We start from the raw sequence: 25,093 nt of genomic DNA on the forward strand, positions 1-25,093 counted from the left end.
ATGGTCACATCAGTGTGATGACACATGTGAAACGCACTTTATCGCAGTGTTTGGAGAAAAAAGAAAAAAACACAGGATGCTTTCATGGGAACATGATGACACAGTGTTCCAAATGTGTTCAATGTCTTTGTTTTGACTTGATTTACCTTTAATCTCATAGGTAATTTGTTTGGTGCACACCTGACAGGTTTGGTTTAACTTCCGGCTTCACATGTGGAAACATGTCAGGTATGCTCGAAAATGAATTACCTATGAAATCAAAAGGAAATAAATGATAACACATTATTCATATATGACCAGAATTTTACTCTAACATTTGTAGATTTTGACCTGCAAATGTTATCAAGGAATTGAGATGATATTTGAAACGTAGTTATGTGTGACAGCAACTGCTTCTCTGTATTTGACTTTCCATGTCAATTCTTGAGGTAACCACGGAGGCATTGGCTTCGGGTGTGCTTTGTGAAGTATGAGAACACGATGGAATATAATAGTGAATTTATTGCTCAATAAACAGTGCAGAGTGACCCATATTTATAATTGAGACGTTTGTTATTTTATAGATTGCAGGAACGTGATGGCATTCATTCCTCGTGACTATGGCTCCTCCATGCTTTAATCTCAAGGACATAAGTAATATATTTATATGGTTTCAACCCAACATCAAATTGATCACACCATCTTCCTGGTCATGCTCCTGTTGTGTCTCCCTGCTTCATGCCAGTGGGGGTGAAATCCAGTATTTCAAGATCCTCGGATCAGAACTTCATGCCGAGTTTTGCTTTCTATGGGAAGGAAGCACAATCAATTAACAACAACAATAATAATAGAAGAACCACAATAGTGCTACAGTGGTTCTTCACTGTGTGCACTGTAAACATACTGTAGAAGGAAAGAAAACTGTTGGCAAAGGATGTCAACAGACTAGATGGACTCATCAGATGGAATGAAAAGCACAAATTAACTTTTGCACTAACTATTACACTAAATTGGAATCACTTTTCTGTACTCCTTGAGATTTTTTAAGAGAATATTTGTATTGTGTATTGAGCATCCACTGTGTACTGTGTGCATTGTGTTTCATAAAATAGGGAAAAGACAAGGAACACAGTGCACACAGTACACAGTGGACGCTCAATACTATTTGATACTTTCACAAATGTACCTATTAGTAAAGTCATCTGCCTGCCCTGCCTGCCTGTGTGTCTGCGTTGCTGATTCCCTGGACCTTTTTTCATCCCAAGAGCAGTTTCATGTTCATGTTCTTCATGTTCAATCAATTTTATTTTTATTTCTTCATGTCACATTAATAATAGTTTTACAAGGGTCCACCAAAGGTTGACAGAAGTATCAGAAGGGGACGGCAGTAAGCTTTAAAAGAAATGAATGCTGGCTAAAGTAAACTAGCTGTTAGCTGCTTACTAACAGAAGACAGTTGTGAATTCACATCAAAGTTGCAGGTCGGAAGGTTAAAAAGATGAATCAAAAATAATAGAAAGATAACTAAAAATGTCCACTTACAATTCCAGAGGCGTGTTTGGGTTTGACACTGTAGGCAGATTTCTCCTTAACCTGTCGGAAACATTCCTCGGCTACTTTTAACCTACATATTTTGAAAGGCAAATATGAAAAACCGAGGTGAGTTATGTAAATATCACAAAGTCAGATGGAATCTATGGAAGCTGGCAGTTCTGTGATAGGTCAGATGAGAGAGACACCTTAAATAAATCCTCCACCCAACCTTAAGCAGATTCTCATACAAACATCTGGGTCTTCTTGAGGTTTCTTTCTTTTTAAAGGAGTTTTTCCTTGGTAATATTGTACACAGTCCTGGGTTATGTGGATTGTGTTAGTAAAAATGAATTATTATTGTTACACTAATAAAATATAAGGTAACTGAATAGTCTGTTTTAAATCAAAATTCTATGTATTTCAATTACAGCTGTGGAAAAAAGTAGGACACCCTCTAAAAGCCTGCGTGATCTTTTTTCAACATTTATATTATTTAATTTTTCCAGAGGAAACAAAGTCCAGGACTTCTAGTATAATATTTCTTGGACAGATTAGTCCACAACTGAATTATTTGGACCAGAACAGAGGACATGTTTGGCATAAACCAAATACAACCATACAGGATGAATATTTTACAAGCTGCATTATGCTTAGGGAGGATTCTGCTGCCCTGTCTCAGAGGGACATGTGAGAATAACGGATAACATGAGCCTGCTAATTGACTCTGACCCAAAACAAACCAGTAAACCCACCCCAAACTGTCTGAAAGCTAAGAAATAGAGGGTCATGGAATGGAATTGTCTCCTGTTAGCCTGTAATCGAATCACTTTTGTTTCCAGAGATAAACAGAAACCAAAATATGCATCCATATGGGCACATTTCTGGATATTTATACTATTTAATGGGGTGTCCTGATTATATATTGTATAATGTTTGAGACTTTGCAACTGCTTTAATTTTCAAAATCGAGACACTTGCTCCTTGTATTGTATACTAACATATGTAATATTCATTAAGTCATCGACTGCATTTGAACTTTTAAATGTACCTCTCTTTCAGTATAGCTTTATTCTCCTTTTTCCACTGGTCCTTGAAGTCTGAGGAGAACTCATGCCAGATGCAAAATAAACTGTTGGGAGAGATCTCTTTCTCTCCTGACTTTGCCTTCACGGAGAAGAGCACTGTTAGCTCCAGGAAGCTAACAGGATAGAGAACGTTATCAGGGGTTTACCTACTGCAATGGTCTTAAAGTAAGTGTTCAATGGTGCAAATGCACCTTTTCTTACAGTTTGTGGGTACTGCTGAGCTGAAGGTCCAGGTTCTCCAAGTCAGTTTTCCCTGAAAGAAAAAAATAAACTTTAAACATGGAAAATAACCCAGTGAACTGATGTTGGAGCAATATATATATATTTTTTTTAAATGTCGCTTCTTTTGCAATTTATAATAGAAAAATAAAAGGGAAGAATCACACCTCTATTGTCAATAAACTTATATAACAGGACAAATAATCTAAAATTTTAAACACAGTAATGAGCTACTGTGTGATAGAATTTAATAAATGTTGTATTGGGCTAAATGACTCTCAAGAAGGGTATTTAAGCACATACAATATGATTGACATAGCACTGACAGAGATAGTGAAGCTGCGCAGTTGACATATTTGTCACTACCAGACTCCCATTGGCTCATAAAACAATTGAAAGTGTTTCATTTGATGTCCACCTTGAGTGAGGAAGGTGTCCATTTTCCCTTTAAAAGGCTGTAGGTTCTCCTCATCTGAACTGCTGCACACCTTCTCCACTTGTGACGTACATGCTGGAAACGACAAAGACAGAAGTGATGAGCATGGCTGCGCTAACTTATGCCAACAACAACGCCACTGCCCATTACCAAGAGATCCAGACCAACAATAAAGCTTTATGGCTGATTTTCTTCAGCTGGGACTGAAGCTGTTGTTGCAATCTGACAGATTTGGGTCACTTTGGCAAAGAAAAGGGGGCAAATATGTCAAAACGAGCCAATGCTAATACACTCCTATCCAAAAAGACTATAATAAAATCAAAAGGAGCTTCAAAATATTATTCTTCCCGCAGCAGTTTAATATTTCCCTCTCAAAGAGTTCAGTATATTTTTTTAAATGGTCACATTAAAGAAATTTCTATGTATGTCCTTCAGATTTTATCAATTTTTTCCCTATAAGAAGGACTCAAGTACAGATCTGAGAGGCAAGCTTGGTCCACAGTAAACAAAAAAAGTGATATTTAATTGATTTTTCAAATTGAAAAATGCAGAATTTCTACAAAAAGCAGCAGCCATCATCATCAACTTTTACATTTGCCGTAGAAGCGACAGTTGAAGGTTCAGAATAAACTTTGTGGATGGAAACGCCATCATCTAGTGGCATGTTCATAATACGCTGCGAAGTGGGACTGTTTCGAAAAATGTATATGAATGCTTTTAATGCATAAGTGGGATTTTCATTTCTGATTTCACAGCGGCATGAACGCACCATAAACCTGTCTATGTTACGAATGCTACCATCACGTGTTACAAATAGAAACAGCATGTAAAAGATTTTCGATATTTCCTGACATATAAAATCTGATTTCAGACCATAATTGCCTCGGTCACATACTTAAATAAAATTTCGATGCACTTTTTTTTTGTGGCCACTACTGAATTTTGTTCTATTACGATTGAAATAATAAAAGGCTGGTCTAGCTCTTTATCTGTTGGTGGCTCTTACCCTTGATGTCCTTTCTAAGTCTGACTAGGTCTCTCTGGAAGTCCTCAAATCTCATCTGTGATGCCTGAAATAGGTCGTGAGGTTCAGGGAGAGGATACACGCACGTCTCTTTTCCAGCATTCTGATAAAAATATGCACAAACACAGGGACAAAGGACAAAAAAAAATATAATCCTGGCTTTGACCAAAGCATGTCACAAAGAATACGGGGAGGAGGATGATGACAAGATTAACAAAGGTCAGAGAAAAATGTCTCCAGTAAGGGTAAATGTCATTGCTTACCTCATCAAAGTGTCTCAGGTAATAGGAAACGATGTAGGACAGAAGACATTTCATGTTGTCCTGTATGTGGACAGAACACAGTGTGTTTTAGCAGACACATATCGGACACCTGAAATGACAATAATCTTCATACTGAACATTACTTAAGCCCTGTTAAATACAAGGAAATTCATATATACTGTATTTTAAGTATTTTATTACGAATTTGACATACATTGGATGTGCAAGAAAGCATGAAGCCATGAGTGACTTTTTGAAAGATTTACAGTGGTTAACAGTGTGAAAACAAAGAAATCAGTGTCCAGTATCATTCATTCCTTGTCTCAATAATGACCCCGTAGTTATTATCACAGCCTGTTTTCTTGAAGGTCCATCTAGTTTTGTTTGACTTGTGTCGATCTGTTGGCTGTTAGCAAAATATCTCAAAAGATCTGAACAGAATTTTAATGAATTGCCATTCCAATAATGATGGTTGATTATTTTAAGCTACTTTGTTTAATGTACTAGTAATTATTTGTGTCGCTTCATTGTATTGGTGTCTTTAATATATCTAAAATGTTGGTAGCAATTATAAAGGAGAAAAAACACTGAATGAAAAGCTGTGATGTAGTTTGTTTTTTCCGTCATTAACCGAAATCACTGGGGAAGCGGAAACTGAATTTAGTTGCACTGTTTTTTTTCACATTATGTTTTTTAACATTATGTTGAATGTTGAATTATAAAGACACAATCTAAAGGTTTTTCGGACTGATTGTAACAGGAGAGGTCGTAGCAGCCTCCCCCACCTCAACATACTCACGTCCCTCAGTCTCAGTAGTAAAATGTCGAAATCTAAACCACCTCGCTCCATCTCATGCTGTAATATCAGGAACAGTAATCTATCTATCTAATAATCTAAGCACTACTAATCCATCCTCTCCTGATATATCGCTCTCCCAGTACAACAATAATTGTATTCCTTCGTGCCATTAAAAACACGCTGTCTCCTTCCCCCACTGCTGCTCCCTGAGTCTTACTGGATCTTCTGACCATCTCAAAGCCAAATGCTGGAAAATTGGAAAACTTCTCATCAATTACAAATCATATGCATTTCTATAAGGACCCCCTCCATACTACAAAATGTAATTACAAGGAAGAAATAATCAGGCATGGGAGCGACTCGTTTCAACCACTCTGAACATTCTTCCACCCGTCTCTGCTCAACCAACTGTTGTAATCCAGGTTATTTTTCCCCCTGACACCACTAATGATGTTTATCATTCATTTTTAGGAATTAAATTTATCTAATCACTGTCAACTCTTCAGTCACCCCCCCAGTTTAGGAGTCCCTGACAACAGGCAGCTCTGCCTACATCCATCTATGACCTAGAATCTACGCCTGGTCCGTAGCTTCCATTAGCCTGGCTTCCATTCCTCTCTGTGCTCTTTTCATTTCTCGTCTTCATCACTGTAACTGGCTCTGACTTGTAAAACTCCGACTTGTTCAAAACTCTAGTGTCCACATATCATCCAGGACCCCGTTCTTGGGTCACATCACACCTGACCACCACCACCAGCAGCAGCAGTAGCAGCAGCAGCTCCACTGGCTCCCTATTAAATTCTGTAACATCCATAAAATCTTTTTCCCATTTAAGTCTATTATCAGCCTCACAGGTAGTTTTATCTACTTTAATTCATCATGTCTGTGATTGTGTTTTTATTACTGCGAATATTTGTCTATATTAATGCAAATTTGACAAATTAATGCAGAAAATCCTGAAATTCAAGGGTTGTCATTCTTTCTCTTACATTGCTCTTCACATCCTTGAGTTTGGGCAGGATGTCGAGGCTGAAACCATCAGCTTGACCTCGGGTTCGATTTCCACCGTTCATAAAGTTTCCAAAAGCCAGAATCAGACCAAGAACCATCTTCACTGTCTCGCTGGACTGAAGCATCTACAGAGAAGGACAAGGGGCAGATCCTTGTTACATATGGTTTCATAAGAGGGGGATGATTGTCAGTGTAACCAGATCTCTAAGCCAATCACAGTTATGGGTTATTGATATATCGGATGTTAATTAATGATTGTCAATTAATTTCACATATGTGAATGGAGGAGATACCGGTAAACAGGACAGGACATCAGCAGCTGTGGGGGCCCAACACCCCAGCAACAGGACCGCCCGCTGCTCCGATGTGTTAGCGGAAACAGGAAGGAGCATCTGGGGGAGCACCTGGGAGACTCCTGAGCATGTTTACTGCCTGTCCATGGCCAATGTCCACCATTAAAGTAGAGCCTGTGCTCAAACCCAGAACCGTGCAGTGCCAGAGAATACCAGAATGACCCGTTGGTGCCTGTATCAATCAAGCACCTCTGGGAAGTGTTTTAGTGCAGCTACTGCAGCACAAAGACTGACTGAGACCTTAATCCTGCTGTGGAAGAGTGCACAAAGGCACAGTGTACAGTATGTCAGTGATCTGATTTAGCATTCAGCTTTTAGATTGAGCTTGAGGTTGTTTAGGTTAGTTTAGTGCTGATTAACATAAAATACATAAAGATAGGTAAAATAAATAAGGTGTGCTGCTCATTATGGTATAATGTCTGTTCCTTTTGCAGAAAGTCGTTTTGTACTTTAGACGTCTGCATTCATTTGGATTTTTTAAGATCATTTTAGTCTGTATAAACCTGCACACAGTAGATGTAGTTAAGCTAGTATTTCTTTGGCTACAATTCTAAGGTTAATGTAAAAAAAAAAAAAAGCCAATAAAACTGTTGCGCTACCTAGATATGATCTTATGAGAAGTGGGATAGAAAGATTTGAAAGTAACGTAAATGTCATCGCCTGAATCCTGTAACCGGCCCACTGGTATTCTTCCCACAGAGGCTTTAAACTCACTCTGTCTCATATTTTTCCCAGGTCGTCTAACCTGGTACAGAACTAAACAGCCTCTTGAGATTCACCGCAACCTCTTCTGTTGTGCCTCGACTTGGACGAGTAAACTCACCTTGCATAATCTGTGCAGCGTATCTAGTTTTTTCATTATGGATGAAATGCACTCAGAGAAGCTGGACTGAAAGAGAATGCAGAAAACTCTTTCAGAGAAGTTCGGAATAAGCGACAGTTGGTAGAGAAACCTAGAACCCAAAAGCAAACAGAAACATGTTCTCTTATTCTCTGCTGCATCACTGATCGCATCATGTTAATGCATTATTTAATGCGGTGTAGAGGTAGAACAAGTGCTCACTGCTCAGGTTTGTCCAGAGGTTTGGCATTCTCTTTTTCCTTGGAGGACTTCATGTGCTTTTCAATCTTGTCCAACTCCTCCTGCTGAGCTCTCTGAAGACACAGCCGCACGATTAAGCGCATGGTAAAGGCTATAATTGATATGCATGCAAAAAAATCTAAAACGCTGTAAACTGGAAATGTCAAGATGCGTTATTTAAACTGCTGGTGCCAATTATTTTTCAGTTTCCATTTTTCCATTTACTCCAAAGAATATCTGAGGCTTTCTTCTTTTTCTTTTTGGCTTCATCCCTTTTAGGGTCATGGGGAGGATGCTGAAGCAAGGATTAGAGCAAAACAACCGAGAATGACTTGCTAGCTCACCCAGGGCCCCTATGTGAGCGTTTGGGGATTTGGTACCTTGCTCAAGGGCACCCTGGTCCTGATTTCAGCATATTATTTTTGAGTAATTATTTAAATGTTCTTTATGATCAAAATTATTTCATTTTTAATCACCTTAATATATTTAACAGCATTTATATTAATGTGGGTATTACCTACAGGGTACCATAAGCTTCTAAAAGGTTTGAGACGATTGAGTCTTACTCAGAATCATATAAAGTGTAGCCTGGTCCCTTTAGTGATACGTCACAGTCACTGATTCAATCCTAAAAACCTGAGGTGGAACCCCAAACCGCTGTAAAATTACAGGCTTGGTTATTTCTCCCAGGTGCGATGTATTCCCTGCCCCCACATGAATGTGAGTGCGAATGGCTGAATGCAGAATCCTGTGTAACATAAAGCACGTTGTGTGATTGAAAGATGCAAAGTGCGATATAGATGGGGTCCATTTACACAGTTAGAAGGATTTGGATGATGAATAGAAGGCTGAGAGTCTCTATGGAGTCTCAAGACACATTTGTAGGATTAACTTGAACACCAAGTTTTGCTATGCCCTGATATACTCCTGGAGGAAGTGGACCCCCCCCCCCCCCCCCCACCCACCCTTAGATTTTGTACCCACTTTATTTTGTGTTTTCACTTCCTCATTTATGCTGTGACTGGTTTTTTTTCGATTTGTGTAAATTTGCAAAATATAGTCAGCATTTGTCCCTAGAATAAAAGCGATTCTTTTTGCATTTTTATTCTGATCGTTTTTAATTTTGGTAGCTTTCTCATTTTCTTCTTAGATTGATAGAAAAAGTTGTTTTTCCAGTTAGTCTTCACCCTCTGCTGTTTAACCCTCCCACACCTGCATAGATAATATTTCCAACACCTAATCCATCCATCCTTGTGTCGAAAATCTGCCTTAAAAATGAACATCCATTTATACTAAAATTGAAAATTCCAAGATAATGTTTTGCTCACAGGGAGAGAATTAAAAATCTAATGAAAATGTTCTATTTCCCTTCAGATCTCAATATGTGAGGAAAGCTCTTATTAGTAACACTATTTGCTTTCATGCCCCACAACAGACAAAGAAAAACATTGCATTGCTCACATTGTCGTACAAGGCCTGCAGGGTTTCCAGATCAACTATGGTGTTGTCCAGGTTCAGGATGGCTTAAAGAGAGACAAAGGGACAGGCCACAGGTCAGAAACAATCAACATGAACTCATAAATACAGTGGTGAAGGAATGGGGGAGCTGTTTCTGATCTTTTAGTTAAATCTTGGCTCAGATCCCTACACAGCAACAGAACCACTGCATGTCGGTCAAACAGTGGCTACGTATGCTGCTTTATCCCTTCAGGGTCTCGGGGAGGGAGCTGGAGCCTTTGCCAGCAGCATAAAAGCAAAGGCAGGGTACAGGGCAGGGTCCTATATGAGCAATTTTAGGTTCTGTGTTTTGCTCAAGGGAACTTCAGCAGCATTCTGAGGGTGTCCTGGACCACCCCCTGCTATAAGAACACTTGCCCAGTTTTGTTTTTACTCACCATGCTGAATATCTTTCATGTCAAGATGCAAAGATGACATCAGGATTCCTACGGCCTGAGAACGCTTGTTGTTTAAGAGCTTCACAACCTGATAAACACCCCAAAACATGCATTCATTAAACACTATATGTTATGAAAGAGGAGAAATATCCTCTCTGGAGAAAGGAGCAGTGCAGCAGCTTTGGGGGGTCTGCTCAGTGGTGTCATGACACCAAAGACACAGCCTGATGCTTTGCTTAACCATTTAAAAATGTCAATGTCAAATTATGAGTATGAATCCTTTTCCTACATACAGGTCTATAAAGTTCAGCCTACTGTGTTTACTAGATTGACTGGACATCACATTTATTTCTGTTTTCTATTTAATGTTTACTTACATTTCTATTTGTTTACTTAAATTACTCCCAAAAATTAGCGCAGATTTATGTAAATTGGCATGTGGGCAGTTATTTTACAATGATGCTAGCAGAAGTTGCGCAACATTATGTGCATGCTAGATGTGCTGAAGACATACAGACCTGCTTGGCCTTGGACTTGGTGATTGTGTCAGAAAGAGGCTGCTTTTTCTCTTTCACAGCAGTTTTGGAGAATAGTTCGACAAACTCTCCAAAGTCCACGTTGGGTTCCTCAATAATTTCCCACACCGAAAGAGAAGAAACATCTCTGAGAAAGAGATAACAATATCAATTGAAGGTTCTCTGCACTCTTACACATTAATGTATGTTCTAGGCATCTGTGGAACAGTGATACGGAAGAGAAGAAAAGGATTCCTAAATTAAGAACATTTGAGTATCAGCATCAACCAGTGTGTGTGAACGGCTTTTACTTTTTAGTATGTAGCTGTATTCTGGTCCAGTAGAGAGGCTTCATTGGTCTGGGAGGCTCTACCATAGTCTTTCTGGGTGTTTTTTCCTGGGTCATCCCAAGACCAAAGAGGCCCAAGGGCAAAGGTGGAGGCAGACCCCCTAGAGGATTTAAATTAGCACCAACAGCTCCTGGAAGTGGTGGTGGAGGTGGAGCAAGGCCACAAGGGAGAGGAAGAGGTGGTGGAGGTGGAGCAAGGCCACCTGGTAGAGGAGGAGGGGGTGGAGGTGGAGCAAGGCCACCTGGTAGAGGAGGAGGAGGAGGTGGTGGGGGGGGCAGCGGAGCAGGTCCACTTAATAAAGGTGGTGGTGGTGGTGGGGCAAGGCCACCTGGTAGAGGAAGGGGAGGAGGTGGTGGTGGTGGTGCTAGGCCACCTGGAAGAGGAGGAGGTGGTGGTGGTGGTGGTGGTGGTGGTGCAAGGCCACCTGGAAGAGGAGGGGGTGGTGGTGGTGGAGCAAGGCCACCTGGCAGAGGAGGAGGAGGTGGTGGTGGTGCAAAGCCACCTGGCAGAGGAGGTGGTGGAGGAGGTACAGCAAGTCCAAGTGTGTGAGGAAGGGATGAGGAAGGAGCTGTTTGCATGGCCTGCAGCTGACAAGAACACTGGAAGCCATCCTGCCCTTGTGGTGGCTTTGAGGGACTTTTTTCATTGCTCTCTTTGTCACAGGGCACTTTAAACCTGAAGCTATCTTCCATAGGGGAGGTCTGCACAGACTTGACCTCTAGGCCTCCCAGTAGTGCCTCGGTCTGGAGGTGGGCATCACAGACATGTTTCAGCAGGCCCTCCTCTCCTCCACATTCCCTATCAGTGGTGGAGGTACTAGGTCTTTCTAAGAGAGGGGGCTGTCTCTCCAACTCAGAAATTTTGTTCCTGAGGTCCTCAATGGTTTGTTCCAGCTGCTTGATGACATTCACTTGTTTTTCTTTTAGCTTTGTGGAAAGAAGACAATCCTCCTGCAAATCAGAGAAAATCATCAAACTGTCAACAATCTGTTACCTGAGTTTTCAGTAGTACTGGAAAATAATAAAGGCTGTATACTGTATAAATAAATAGACTAGAATACAGACCTCCGTCAAGCAGGACATTTCCTCCAACATATTGTGACTTATACCTATAGTTTATCATATATAAGGAGTAGCAATACAAGGTTAAGTGACATAGGTTGCTTTATGATCCAAGCCCCTTGACCTTGATCTTTGGAAGATAAAAGGTCAAAGTCCCTCGAGAATATGGAACAACAACAAAATTGAATCTTTTCTTTGGTCCTTGATCAACATTTCTTAAAACTTTGATGAAAATACTTTAATTACTTTCAAGTTATCCTTCTAAAAGCCAGGGTAAAAACCACTGTCTAGATGTTTATAACTGACCTGTTGGCTGTCTTTCTGCTGTTGTCTCAAACTCATGATGGATGCTTGGTGTTCTGGAAAAGGACATAACGCGTTTCACAGTACACAAGAAACACAAGTTTAATAAATTTGTCATGATATGATGACACATTGATGATATGTCTCAAAACAAAGTTAGGACCATCCTTCCTACTTTGTCAAGTTTACATTAAGAGACGGAACTATTTGAGGGAGCCAACATCCCCAAGATGTTTGGAACAACTGATCAAGGGAGTTCCTTCAAAATCTATGTAAGAGCGCCTAGAACAAAAATTCCCCACCACTTTTGGCGAACTGATAAAATAAACTCTTAGTACTTAGAATAAGGATTCTTAGATTACGGCATTCTTTCCTAGTATTTTTAAATTTTGCACAGAACTGAATTGTATCTATATGTTTGAAAAAGACCGCTTAAAGATTCACAGTGAATGAATGTACAGTATTCCTAGTGTTTTACCTACACATTTGGTCTGGGTTGCTACTGCCCTGTGGTACGTACCTCCCTCTGTGGACTTGCATTTTGTCCTGTTGTCTCCATCTGATCTGGCTGGAGACCAGGGGCATCTCTGTTGCCCCGGCAGTATTTCATCCAAAGGATCCAGAGAGGGAGTTGGCTGATTGACAGCTGCCCATGTATATAGCTGGTTTTGCTGCAGACACAATTTGTTCCAAATATGTTTCTATTAAGGTGATATCATCTTATGTTCAGTGTCCTGAATACAAAGCAGGAAATGTGGATTTGAGTTCATACCTCAAACTTAGGTGGCCCTGCAGAAGTGATGTGGGCTGTGCTGCCGCTCAGTGGCTCTCTGAAACAGTCACTGAAAGGCAGCAGGAGTCCCATAGCCAAGATCTTGGAACAGAACCTCTCAGCCTCCTCTGGCTCCTCCTCCTCCTCCTGCTGCTGCTGCTGCTGCTGCTGCTGCTGCTGCTGCTGCTGCTGCTGCTGCTGCTGCTGCTGCTGCTGCTGCTGCTGCTGCTGCTGCTGCTGCTGCTGCAGAGACAGCTTCTCCAGCAGTGTTCGACCTAGACGTTCCAAAGACAAAAAAAAATCAGATATGCGTGTATGAAATATAACTGTGCATCCACAAATGATTCGAGTGTGATGAAAGACGTCTGATAGTATGTTTAGTTGCATTCTTGAAGTGTGTCTTCAATCAATAATATACTGAATATTTGATGAATTCATATTTAAGTAGGAATATGTAAAGAAAATCCATATCGTAATATATGAGCAACATTTTGGTCAAATGAAAATTCAGTGACACAAATTCAAAGCTAATACAAAACTAACACAACTGTAAACATATTAAATTGTTTTTTTCTTTCAACAAATATTTGCACAATGACATTGCTTAATTTAACTCCAATGGACACTCACATTTGCTACTATATTGGGCAAAATATTATAGATATTATCGGTGAGTGATATATTATCTCACCAAGAAATAATATATTACTCACGTATAGTCTACAGGAAACAAAAATCAGTGAAAGATTGTAAAAGATGTAGTTAATTCATCCTTAGAACTGACCAGTGAAGATATCATGGAAGCTACAGGTAGACACCTGTCCAGAGGAAGGTCTCCTGGTAGCACAGAGAGATTGGCTGCATCCTCTTCTGTAGCCCATCAGATATTCTCCTGAACCTCCGATACTGTCCTCATTGCTCCTCAGCCTCCCCATCAGCTCCTCCGTCCAGGAAACGGAGCGACTAAGAGGCCTGATGAAAGTGTGGGATTGCTGCCTAGAGACATGACTACCCTCACCTGTTGTCCTGTTGACATTTAAGATTCTACTTAGCTTTATATTCAGAGAACAATTTTAAGGAATAATGTTGATGAAATAAACAATAAGTTATAAATCTTTCAAATGCTGATAAACCAAAGCAAAACTAAAAAAGCAATAAAATAATGGAACTGCTTGAGAAAATTTACTTTATGTGCACAGCAATTTTGCAGCTTTGTTGTAATACTTAAAATTTTTACAAGTTCAAATATATATGTTTATATGTATACATGTAGTTGTATATAGGTGTATATAGTAAACATATGTATGGAAGACCAAAAACTATTTTAACAAATAAATACAGGCAAATATAGAGAAACACATGCATTTTGGTTAAAGTAATCATATGTACAATTCATCTATATATATTTCTGTATTTTCACATTTTGGTTTTCATTTATTTGTGTATTTCCATACTTTGTCATTTATTTATTAATGCATTTCGTGCAGCACTGCCTACCAAATTAGCAGATACCGATAGAAATATAGAAATAAATGAATGAAATACATATGAAGATTGGTCATAGAGCACTAGTTGGAACTGTGGCCATCAATCAGGTAGGATTGGTTAGTATTCCAATAATAAATTTTATCCGACAAAGGCAAGGAGGGCTAGGATCTGGTCCAGATGGAACCAGGAGTTGAGGAGGAATGGGCAAGACAGCTGGTGGTACTGAGGCAGCAGGGGGTGTGGACTAGAAGGGGACAAGCTATGGACAGAAAGATCTGATGGTCTGAGTTCTGGAGGGCTGAAACCTACCACGTCAAGTGTCCCAAAGCACTTGATAAAGGTCACTATCGGTGGCATCACCATCAGGTGCTGTATGTGGTTGTGGAGTCCATCTGCAGTGCCAGCGACAAGAGTAAACACCTCCAACAAGCAGGAAGACAGATCACATTCATTCAAGTAGAGGAGCATCCCAAGCCCCAACCAGAAGCTTAAGCAGGCATTCTGAGAATGACAAGTGACTGGCAGATGAAAGTGATTCTGGGAAGATGAGCCTCAGACCAGGCATGGTGTTCTCTGAACAATCAAAGTATTTGGTCATGCTTGAGCTTGAGCCCTTGGAGAGGCAGTAAGAGGCCAGTAAAATGAAGAAGGGGAACTGTACAGAGCTGGCAGAGGATCGCTGTAGACTCAGGTGGCATACTTAGTGTTTGCCCATTGGAGTGGGGAACAGGGGCTAGCATCCTGGTCATCACTTGGAGCGTAGAAAATAAAAGCCACCTGCAGACCATCAGGAGCCACAAAGAAGGCTGTAGGGTGGCTCTGGATTAGAACTGACAAGGAGTTGGCTACTGCTAATTGGACACAGGCTGGGAATTGATCACTGCCTGGCTTGGGTCACCTGGGTGAGAGGGTCTGGATTTTCAAGAGCTGAAACCCCCCCTTATAACCCTCGGTACGTCACAGAGGATGTGTTCAAGTACAGTACATCAAAAGATGTATGAAATAACCAATAAGAAATAAACCAATAGATAAACACATGAAAAACTAAATGAATAGGTGAACAAAGGTAAGCATAAGTAGTCCAAATAAAAGTTCTGTTGACCAAAATGAATGTACTTATGTATGCCTGTATTTATTTATTTAAGTTCTGAAGACAGTTTTGGTCCTCCATATGTGTGGATACAAACAACCTCTCTTACTATCATATTTACTACTCCAACACTAACTGATATAATTTGAATGGATCCTTCACATGACATCCAGCTATGACTGGATCTTCTGACCTGGTCTCTAAAGCATACAGCACCTACCTGTAGAGATGATGATGGGCCCTCAGTGTGGTCAGGGGACTGTGGAAGGGAGAACAGATTGGAGAATGTCCCGGAGAGCTAAGTTGTCTTGTGGTGGTCTTAATGTAAGAGGGGATGATGGGGGGGTATGGTTTAACCACGGGGCTAGAGGGGGTGTTAGTTGACCTGGGGTTACTTAGCGGTGAGAAACTCATGGCATTCCTCCTGCATGAGGGTGAGCTCCTGCTAGCTTCAACTTTGGTACACATGTGGTCATCAACAGACTCTGTATCGGTGCTGATGCCAGGTGGATCCCTGCCAGCTAAGATCTGTTTAGGACTGAGCTCTGCCTTAATTTTTCTTTCATCCTCTTCCCCAAGGAGCTGAGGGAAGCTGTTGAGATTGGTTACTATAGAGACTGGGGTGATCGCAGCTCCCCCAATAGTGATGGGCGGCTGCAACAAAGCATACTGATCTTTTGTACCAGTCGTAACACAAAGGGAGGTTTCACTTTCCCAGTTTGACTCCTCCTTCTTCTCAGCCCCCTCTCTGGTTTTCTCTGAAAGGAGGGGGAGGTGTTGTATTGTTAATTCCATTTGCTCAGACTCAGTAGCCACCTCTAAAAAGGACAGAGCATCAGAACCCAGTTCCAGTTCTGGAGTCACGTCCAGCACCTCAGGAGGAGTTAATTTTTCCGCCTTCATTTCCTCTGCTTTGACTAAACTCATCTTCCAATCTTCTTCTTTCTGTGGATCCATCTCTCCTTTCTGCTGCTGGTGCTGCAGTTGTATAACACGCTGAATGTCAGCGAGTAAATCATCGTGGTCATCTGCAGAGTGGAAGCTGTGGATGTCCGTGTCTGATCCAGAGTTGCCTGCGTTGCCTGAACCTCCATTATCTGTTGCTGCAGATATCTGCTGTAAGTCCTGCCTCACTTCTCCTTTCTGTTTTATTCCAGTGAGAGCAGACTCTGTGTCTGATTGTCCGAGCTCATCTGCAGACAAGTCTGGTGTTTTGGTGTCCAGATCTACATGCTGACATGATAAAATGTCATCCTTGGAGCCTAAACCAGCATCTCCCTTGCCTTTCAGGTGTCCTTTTCTCTTCCGGAGGGAAAAAACAGAAGATTTAGCATCTGATTTGTTCTTCTTCTTTCCCGATGCCGTTCCATGTGCTCCCCGTACTCCGTGCTTTCCTGATTTTTTTTCTCCTTCTCTCCATCCTTCTTCTACGGACATGCAGCTTCCATTAGCCCTCTTCTGCTTGGCTTCCTGGTTGCCCATGTTGATGTAAATCTCTCTTCTCAGCTCATACCTCAGCTAATCCTCTGGTCTGCATTCTTCTAGCTTCCAGGAGAGGGTATAACTGCCAATGCACATCTATACCAGGAGATGTAGCTGCTACTGATGATGTTTATGCCCCATATTTTCCTGTGACAAAGGCTGGCATTGCAGTATCGTTGAAGCTGATGCAAACGACAGTCACGGCTCTCTTTTCCCTCCCCCCCTTTCTCTTCCTTGCTTACCCTCCTCCTCTTCGTTTCTCTGTGGACACTGAGCCAAACCTGCTGGCAAAGGCACCAAAAGCTCGAGACCAAATAAAGATACAGGGATGGAATCCACACCCTCCTGTGCAGATTTCTTGCCTACATTACCCATGGTGCAAAGGGAGGGCTAGATCCAATTAAAGGGCCTTTCATGTCACTCTATAAGCTATTTTTGACCACAAAATGATTTATATATTACAACTTTTCATAGCTCTCAATAAAATCAACACAACCAATTTTAAAATTAATTCGATGATGTGTTGTATGTTATTTAACCAGATGATGTTAGAAATAAAGACTATATATACACATATACATACATACATACTTCTATATATACACACACACATACATACATACATACATACATACACACACACACATATAGACACACAAACACACACACATATACATACATACACACACATATTTTTTCTTTATATATATATGAAAAACTATATATATATATACATATGATATAAACACACACTCACTTATATATATATATGTTTTTCTTTTTTTCAGTTTTTTCTTAAATTGATGCATTTCCAAACTATGCAGTGACTAGTGTCTACTGGGAGCCAAAAGAGGGGACTGGAAGACTGCAAGAGAAACATACAAATTATACATATAAACATGCATTTTATTTCCATATGTGTTTTTTTTCATTTTACATCTTTGGCATCATATTTACATTTACAAAAAAGTACACAACACAGATTCAGAGAAGCAACAACTATAACTTCAAAAATAAGCTCTTCCTTATGAAGCAAATTTATTTGATTTGTACAAATCACACATCTCTGCCCCCACAAACTAGTTCAGGGAGAGGTGGGAGAAAGTGGATAGATGAAAAGCAGCACAATGCTGTTGTGATTTGTAAAGTCAAAGCTAGAATATAGCTTTGGGTTTAAATATTCTTGTGTATATTTCTTCCTCTTTCCCAGTGATTGCTAACATGAGGCTGCGGGCCACATGGTTGTATGAATGATCAGCAGAAAACAGATGGAGGAAAGCTTTAGAAATTAGGAATAACTTTCCAATTACAGTCAGTAAGGTTTAAGTCAATAATAATTAAGGTTAGCTGATTCAACTGTATAAAATCCAACCTTATTGTTATATCATTGCAATGGTATAAAAAGTCTGCACACCCCTTAAACTGCTACATTTTTTGTGATTAAAAAAATGTGACGAAGAGAAATCACGTCAGAATGTGATTTAATGTGACCTATAATGTGAAGAATTCAATTTAAAAAAAATTGGAAATCTTTTGGAAAAAAAACTGGTAGCATAGGTACTCACACTGGGGATGTTGCTGTGTTCAGAATGAACCCAACATATTAAAACTTAAAATGTTAAATAGTAGTCGGTACACACCTGCCATCACTTAAAATGGCTCTGGTTGATCACAAAAAAGTTCTGAGGATTCTTCCAAGGGTTTTCCTGTTTTTGTAGGTGCATGTTACAACAAAAGCCGTCGTCCGAATCATCAGGGGTTTGTGAATTTTGAAAAATATCATTGGAACACATGCAAAACAGGAGAAAATACGGCACATGGGTGACATTGCCATGAGCTGGAGGTCCCTTCAAACGTGATGAAGAGAAGAAGAAAACCAGTTGGGAAGGCTGCAGGAATTTTGGTTAAGTCCTGGCTGTGTACATGAGACAATGGGCACCATATTTTTATATGTTTGGGATATAGGTTAGGATGGAAAGTCAAATGTTACAATCTTTAAGAAATGGTAATTATAAAAACAAACCCTGCCATTGTGTTTTTGATGGTGTTCAGTGTAAAAAAAACCAAGGATTGATTCTGTTTAGTCTTTATATGTTAAGAACCTGCTACCTTAACTAACCTTTAGTATTATTGTCCCATTTTTAAAAATCTGTATTTCATTTCACTAATTGCCAAACTGTCAAATACATCATAACAAGTAGGTCTAGTTTGTGGCTCTAGGCTTCGGGAAATTCTTTCTCTCCTGAAATTTAGGTTTGTTCTTCTTTTGGTTCCACTGGCACATCAGAATATCCCTGAAGGTGGTTCTAAAGGTTTTGTTGCATAAGGCATAACACATGGGGTTGACTGTGCTATTGACATAACACAGCCAATACCCAAGTGCCCAAAGAGTTTGTGGAATACAGTCCTGACAGAAAGTGTTAACCAACACCATGATGTTGTACGGTAACCATGTTGTGATGAATGCAAAGAGGATGGCACTGAGTGTTCGTGCCGCCTTCTTATCATTGGCTTTCTTTTCATTCTTACGCTTGTTGATCTCCACTTTGGCTTTGGAGGCAAAGCGTTTGGCCATTGCAGCATCCTTCAACGTGATGCCTCCAGACCGGTCAGTTGCAGTGGATACAGTGCTTTCTGGTGAGCCCTGGTGGTTTGTTTGTGAATCCTGTTGACTTCTGCTTGAAGATCGTTTTCTGTCCTTGTTTTTCTTCATTCTTTTACATTTCTTATCATCTAGATAGAAGACAGCTGCATTCATATGTATATATTGTATATAGTACTTTTTTTTTGGGTATATATGATACCAAAAAACCTGCAACAAAGTAATGTCTCACCTGTTGATGGACTTTCACCATTAAGTTCCTCCTCTGAACCTGAATGATCTCCTGTAGCACAAACTTCAACGTTGTTGGAACTGTCATAGCTACTTTGCTCTGCCTCGCATCCCGATGTGACATTATTAGCAGATCTTTTAGCAGAACGGTGACTGAGGAACATGAATGAAATCCGTTGCCAGAAAGTGCCATGTTTCCTTTCTGCATTTGCTTCATTGCTCTTATTGCTTTTTTCTGCAGCCGGCTGGTTGATATCATGGCTGCTGCAGGTTTGGGAACCTTGGCATTGCACTGATGAAGTGTCCTTCTGACTGTTGTTTGCACCTTCTCGACCTGAAGCAGCACCACCTTGATTTTTTGGTTGAGTTGGGCCGTGTCCCGCTCCAGATCCTTTCAGACCCTGCACTTCTTTAGCACGCTTCTCTGTCTCCTGGTATATTTTCCAAAACAGGATGGCCATAATAGTGACAGGCAAGTAAAATGCAGCAATGGCAGTACAGAAGGTAATGATGGGCTCAGACAGGAACTGGATGTAGCACTCATTAGGCTGGACTGTCCGCTCACCCACAATATATTGCCAGAACAAGATGGCTGGGGCCCATAGAATGAATGATATCGACCAGGCTAAACAAATCATGGTCATGGCTCGCTTGGTTGTACGTTTAGCTCGGTAGGTCAGTGGTCTGGTAACAGAGAAATACCTGAGAAGTACATAAAAAGACACAACATACAGAGTAAATGGAAGTTCCACATGCATCACTGATCACAACCCACTTTTTAGCCACAGTGGAGTTTTATTTATCAACATTGGCAGGAGAATTGTGATATGTTTGCTATTGATGCTTATTGTTGCCCCATTCTTATTGTACATTAGCTTAAGGCTAAATTGAAAAAACGCTCTTATAAGTAAATCTATTAAAATAAAGCCCATATGCATTTTATTCATATGGTTCTGATATAAGTTATCTTAACTTGCAGTAAAATCTTATATCTTATCCAAGAGCCAGCCAGCATTCATTGATGTCGACTCATGTAGGCCTTGCTAACCAATTCCCTTTAGGGAGGCTGGATACTTGCCTGAAAGAGATTTAGCTTTTTGACTGCTTTCCACCCCTCATATTTTAGAAATTGCCTCCATTTAGCCAGATACTTGCTAAGAAACCAAATATGATCTATCTGGCATTTCTTTTCTTCTACATATAACATTTTAGGGTTAGGGTTAGGGTTAACAGTGTTATACTTGCAATGGCAATTTCAAATCAAATTTAAAACTGCTGACATGGGATGGAGATTAAAATGGAGCTTTTCCTTGCCACTATTGTCTTGTGGCATTCAGGCTCTGTTATGTACAGTGTCTTTCCACAATGTCTTGATATATTTGTAAATAAAATTCAGTTGAGTTGTCCAAAATGTCCCAAGGCGGCTTGCTAAACACTGTGGGAGTACTAAAAAAGCATGTCTGCAAAGCCTTCCGCATTCTAATCCTCGATTTAACTGCTCCATCCAAGACTGACAGCTCTAAAAAACATCACAATACTTGCTACATTATTAATATCCTCATTCTAAAAACCTAAAATGGTTTTATTTTCCTCTCTTTTTAGAGGCAGAACCTCAACTGAGTCCGACCAAATTATATCTAATTTTTTGACTGGTCATGGTCCATGAGCATTATATTTTGATGCAATTGTCTTCTATCAGTCATCATCAATATATTTTACACACAACTCAATCTTTTTTTTTGGAAGCAGTACCTGTCAAAGCTGATGACAAGTAGATTCATGACAGAGGCATTACTGGCTACATAGTCTATTGCGAGCCATAGGTCACACACTACTGGCCCCAGAGCCCACTGGTCCATGATAATGTAAGTGGTGTACAGGTTCATGGACAGTGTTCCAATGGTCAAGTCAGCAAATGCCAAGCTCAGCAGGTAGTAATTGTTGACCGTTTTCAGAGCCTTGTTGACCTTGAAAGACAACAATACGAGAATATTGCCAACAACAGTAATGAGGGAAAGCGATCCAGTCAGGAAGACGATAATGATGACCTGAAGAAGGGAAAAAGAACAGCATCAGAAAAATATGTCGAACTTTCCTGATAGTTTTAGCATATGAATTAATATAATGTTATAATTAAAAGCCACACATGAAAGGTTTTAATTTCCGTTTTTAATTCCAGTTTTAAGTTTTTTTTAAAAAAGGAAATGCTGATTTTGTTTTGAGAGTTGGAAATTGGATAATATAGCTACAACCAATGAGGATATAGTTCAAATGACACTGAAAGTTAAGGAAATATTTCAAAAAGCCAACAATTCACATGACAAAACAAGAAAAAACATAAAACAGCATCACTGAATGCAGAATGCTTGAAGCCATCTGCCATTAGTTAGCTACTTAACTGTCTGTAGGGATGATAGTTGCTACATGGTTGTTTTTGAAAAGGCGGACTTGTGGTTTGCTCACAGCTGCCTATTCTAACCTACAAAACCTTTTGCACTGACAATGTGTTAACCAGCAGCACCATCACTGTTCCCCAACTGGGAGCCCTGGCTGGACAGAGCTGGACACTGTCTGCACAGAGAACGAGATGCTGCCTTTTGGTCGGGAGACCACAGAGAACTAAAGAGGAGCATCAGAGAAGTCACTTCAAGACTGTGACTCAGGCAAGCATGTGCAGAGGTATTAAAGCCATAACTGACTACAAAGGCAACAGCCCCAAACTTTCTGACATGCCACATTACTTCTTCGCATGCTTCGACCACCAGCGAGGTCAAAGACACAACAACTGCATGTACATTCAGGCATCCACCCTAGGACCCTTGTTTTGTGCTACTTTTCTTGTATAATGAATAAATCCAATACGATGACTTGGACCTACTAACTTTACTATTTGACTAACATCTGTTAATGTCATCAAACTCTAAAGCTCATAAAGAGAGAGTGGATACGTGTTATAAGTAAAACAAAAGAATGAAGAGTAGCCGTTTACCTGCCAGACAGTGTGTCCTCCTAAAGGGTCAAAGCTGTCAGATGGAGGCAGCCAGGTCCCATTAGCTGATGAGTAAGAGAGGTTTGCTTCTTGCATTGATAAGTGACTGTCATTGTGCTGCTTCCAGTCGTTAACATTTGTAGCTATTATGGTAATTTCTTGGTAAGAACCATCTGAAGGCAGGAAGACACTGATCAGGCATAACATTGACAGGTGAAGTGACTGACATTGATTCTTCATCATCAAGGCACCTGGAATATATTAAGCATCAAACGCATTGGTGTATTGATAATTTCAATAAGCTGCATTTACAATATCCTGTATTTGAAGTTCTTTATGATAGTTAGACCTCAATTCTCCTAGTGTCCTGGAGATGAATTATATAAATTTCTCAAAACAATCAATTACATGTGTAATAAAGGAAGAGAAATCTATGATGGTAGACTCACCGATGGTGGCATAATCATGATGATCTGCCATGCTGGGATTGTGACCGAAAGCAAACTGCAGGTTTAAGGTTGAGAAAAACCAGTGGACATCTGCAAGAGTTCATAGAAATCAAAAAATAAAACAGAGATTGATTTTTTTCTCTCTCTCTCTCTGACACACACTTCTGCAGAATGAAAATCACATGAAGGAGACAACAACTAGATCATTTACCTATGTAAGTAAGGCTAAAACAAGGACAAATAAATGGTATAATATATATCTCTGTGTAGATTCTCAATCATCCAGGTCATAGTTATCCAAGGTAGTTTTCTGTGTCAACTGGACTGTTTTTCTTCTCTTTTGAAGACGTTTCACCTTCTATCCAGAAGGCTTCTTCACTTCATGGCCAAAACTGAAGAAGCCTTCTGGATAGAAGGTGAAACATCTTCAAAAGAGAAGAAAAACATTCCAGTTGACACAGAAAACTACCTTGGATATAATGTATATCATTTGCACTATACTCTTCTGGACTGAGGGCTCAGATGATTTTGTGGGGGTTCCAGCCCCAACTGCTCTGTTTGACACAGGGATCACTTGTATCTGTCCATTCCACTTCTTGTCCATCTGTTTCTGGTCATTCTTCACTTTCTCCTGTTCCTTTACATCACCTTGGGTTGACACATCTATCACTCCAGTCCTCTTTCACCCTTCGCTCACCACCACAATGTCCATCTGGTACACTGGTATCAGTTTGAAGAATTTGCACACTATGCCAGCCTCTTGGTTATGGCATTCCACGTGCACTTTTACCTGCTTGTATCGAGGTGTAACTGTTATTTGTGTCTCAGGGCATTCTTTGCACATCCTGCACCTCAGATCTTTCCTTCTGTGGTAGATCCCAACATCTGTAGTACTTGTGTTGAGCTTTAGTCCAGGATTTTCCATCTACTCGTAGGACTGGTCACAAGTCTTCATCATCTTTATATCGAAGGCTTATTCCTCCTGCTTTGGCCAGATTATTATACCAGTAGCTGATGACTACAGGGCATTGTTGTAGAACTTGCCTTACCCTTTGGAGATATTAGACTGTGGCCAACTTCATTGGAGTCTCTTCAAGTTTGCCATTTGCCTGTGGCATCCCAAGGTAAATGGACCAGCCCTGGATATTTGCGATGTTGCCATTGGTCAGTGTGACTCCTTTAGTCCTGATTACCTTTCCTCTCTTAGTTACTGTTTGACCATGCTCGTCAGGGCTACATTAGTGTAGATCATGGGGATCAGTGAGTTGAGCTCTTGCTCACGCTTGTCCTACAGATCCATATAGATGAGCTGGGTGAGCTGGTATAGTTGGTAGCCATGGCCTGTCTTTGTAATGATCTGAGTTCAAACCTATGCACCTTGATATAAGCCACACTTGTGATGGGGTTGAGGTTGGCTTCTAGACTGGTTTACCATGGCAACAAACAGTTTTATACAAAGATTTCAGAGCTCCTTTGACCATGTGCTGGCCCAGACACTCTAGATTCTATGTTATACAATGTTTCCATTTTTATGTTTGTAAAAACTGAACAGGAATTTTAACTGAAAAGTAAATTGTGAATTTAAAACCTTTTTATTATGGTGATGATAGTAAAGAACAAAAACCACACTAGATCATCCAGTGTTCATCCGATGTTTAGAATTTTATTACAATTTGTATGTAGGTGCTGGCTGTGCAATAATGTAATTTCACAAGGATCGTTAACTAACTAGAAGTACTCTGCACATCAACCGTATAACGCCCGGTTGTACAGTACTCCCTTTCATATATGAATGAACAAGCTACACACACAAATGCATCACTGTATTGTTGATTGTGAGAAACAAGAGAGTCCATTCAGTGTGTCCAGATTCATGTGTGCCGTTCAGCTAAGACATATCGCTACTTTTGTCTTTTTTATCATTTATGGTCATTTATAAAGACCTTTACTGGCACAAAATATAGTGTACCACAGATTACATGGTTAAAAATGCAGTTGCCTGCCAGGCCATAATTTCAGTAAAGGGGCGTCTTCAAAAGGACACAGTTTCTGACAGGAGGAAGCAGCAGGTGGAAGAAGCAGG

At 40.2% G+C, this 25,093-nt stretch overlaps 2 protein-coding genes across 2 annotated transcripts; both read right to left on the minus strand.

Moving 5' to 3' along the window:
- Positions 1 to 483: 483 nt before the first annotated feature.
- fmn2b (formin 2b) lies at positions 484 to 17,260 on the minus strand. Its single transcript, XM_029844206.1, has 20 exons — positions 15,478 to 17,260; positions 13,464 to 13,705; positions 12,680 to 12,954; positions 12,428 to 12,578; positions 11,911 to 11,963; positions 10,968 to 11,493; positions 10,505 to 10,871; positions 10,197 to 10,341; positions 9,679 to 9,766; positions 9,245 to 9,306; positions 7,766 to 7,857; positions 7,526 to 7,655; positions 6,328 to 6,474; positions 4,540 to 4,599; positions 4,259 to 4,379; positions 3,235 to 3,327; positions 2,799 to 2,850; positions 2,561 to 2,710; positions 1,522 to 1,603; positions 484 to 785 (listed from the first exon to the last, which is right to left on the minus strand). Exons 1-20 carry the CDS (start codon positions 16,737 to 16,739, stop codon positions 759 to 761), a joined length of 4,125 nt encoding a protein of 1,374 aa, XP_029700066.1. The 5' UTR covers positions 16,740 to 17,260; the 3' UTR covers positions 484 to 758.
- Positions 17,261 to 17,550: 290 nt separating this feature from the next.
- chrm3b (cholinergic receptor, muscarinic 3b) lies at positions 17,551 to 23,381 on the minus strand. Its single transcript, XM_029848210.1, has 4 exons — positions 22,562 to 23,381; positions 21,325 to 21,620; positions 19,574 to 20,274; positions 17,551 to 19,472 (listed from the first exon to the last, which is right to left on the minus strand). The coding sequence occupies exons 1-4, from the start codon at positions 22,802 to 22,804 to the stop codon at positions 18,943 to 18,945; spliced, it is 1,770 nt and encodes a 589-aa protein (XP_029704070.1). The 5' UTR covers positions 22,805 to 23,381; the 3' UTR covers positions 17,551 to 18,942.
- Between the last annotated feature and the right edge of the window lie 1,712 nt (positions 23,382 to 25,093).

The sequence above is a fragment of the Takifugu rubripes genome, chromosome 1, assembly GCF_901000725.2.
Source record: "Takifugu rubripes chromosome 1, fTakRub1.2, whole genome shotgun sequence".
In the NCBI taxonomy this organism is placed as follows: Eukaryota; Metazoa; Chordata; class Actinopteri; order Tetraodontiformes; family Tetraodontidae; genus Takifugu; species Takifugu rubripes.

Excerpts from the sequence above, each read along its gene's own strand:
- fmn2b (XM_029844206.1), bottom strand. The coding sequence starts at position 16,739 with ATGGGCAACCAGGAAGCCAAGCAGAAGAGGGCTAATGGAAGCTGCATG. Across the intron at positions 12,579-12,679 it reads CAGGGCCACCTAAGTTTGAG|CAAAACCAGCTATATACATG; the intron begins GTATGAACTCAA and ends TTGTGTCTGCAG. Across the intron at positions 11,964-12,427 it reads ATGCAAGTCCACAGAGGGAG|AACACCAAGCATCCATCATG; the intron begins GTACGTACCACA and ends GTCCTTTTCCAG.
- chrm3b (XM_029848210.1), bottom strand. The coding sequence starts at position 22,804 with ATGATGAAGAATCAATGTCAGTCACTTCACCTGTCAATGTTATGCCTG. Across the intron at positions 20,275-21,324 it reads CTTGTCATCAGCTTTGACAG|GTATTTCTCTGTTACCAGAC; the intron begins GTACTGCTTCCA and ends TGTACTTCTCAG. Across the intron at positions 19,473-19,573 it reads TGGTGAAAGTCCATCAACAG|ATGATAAGAAATGTAAAAGA; the intron begins GTGAGACATTAC and ends TCTTCTATCTAG.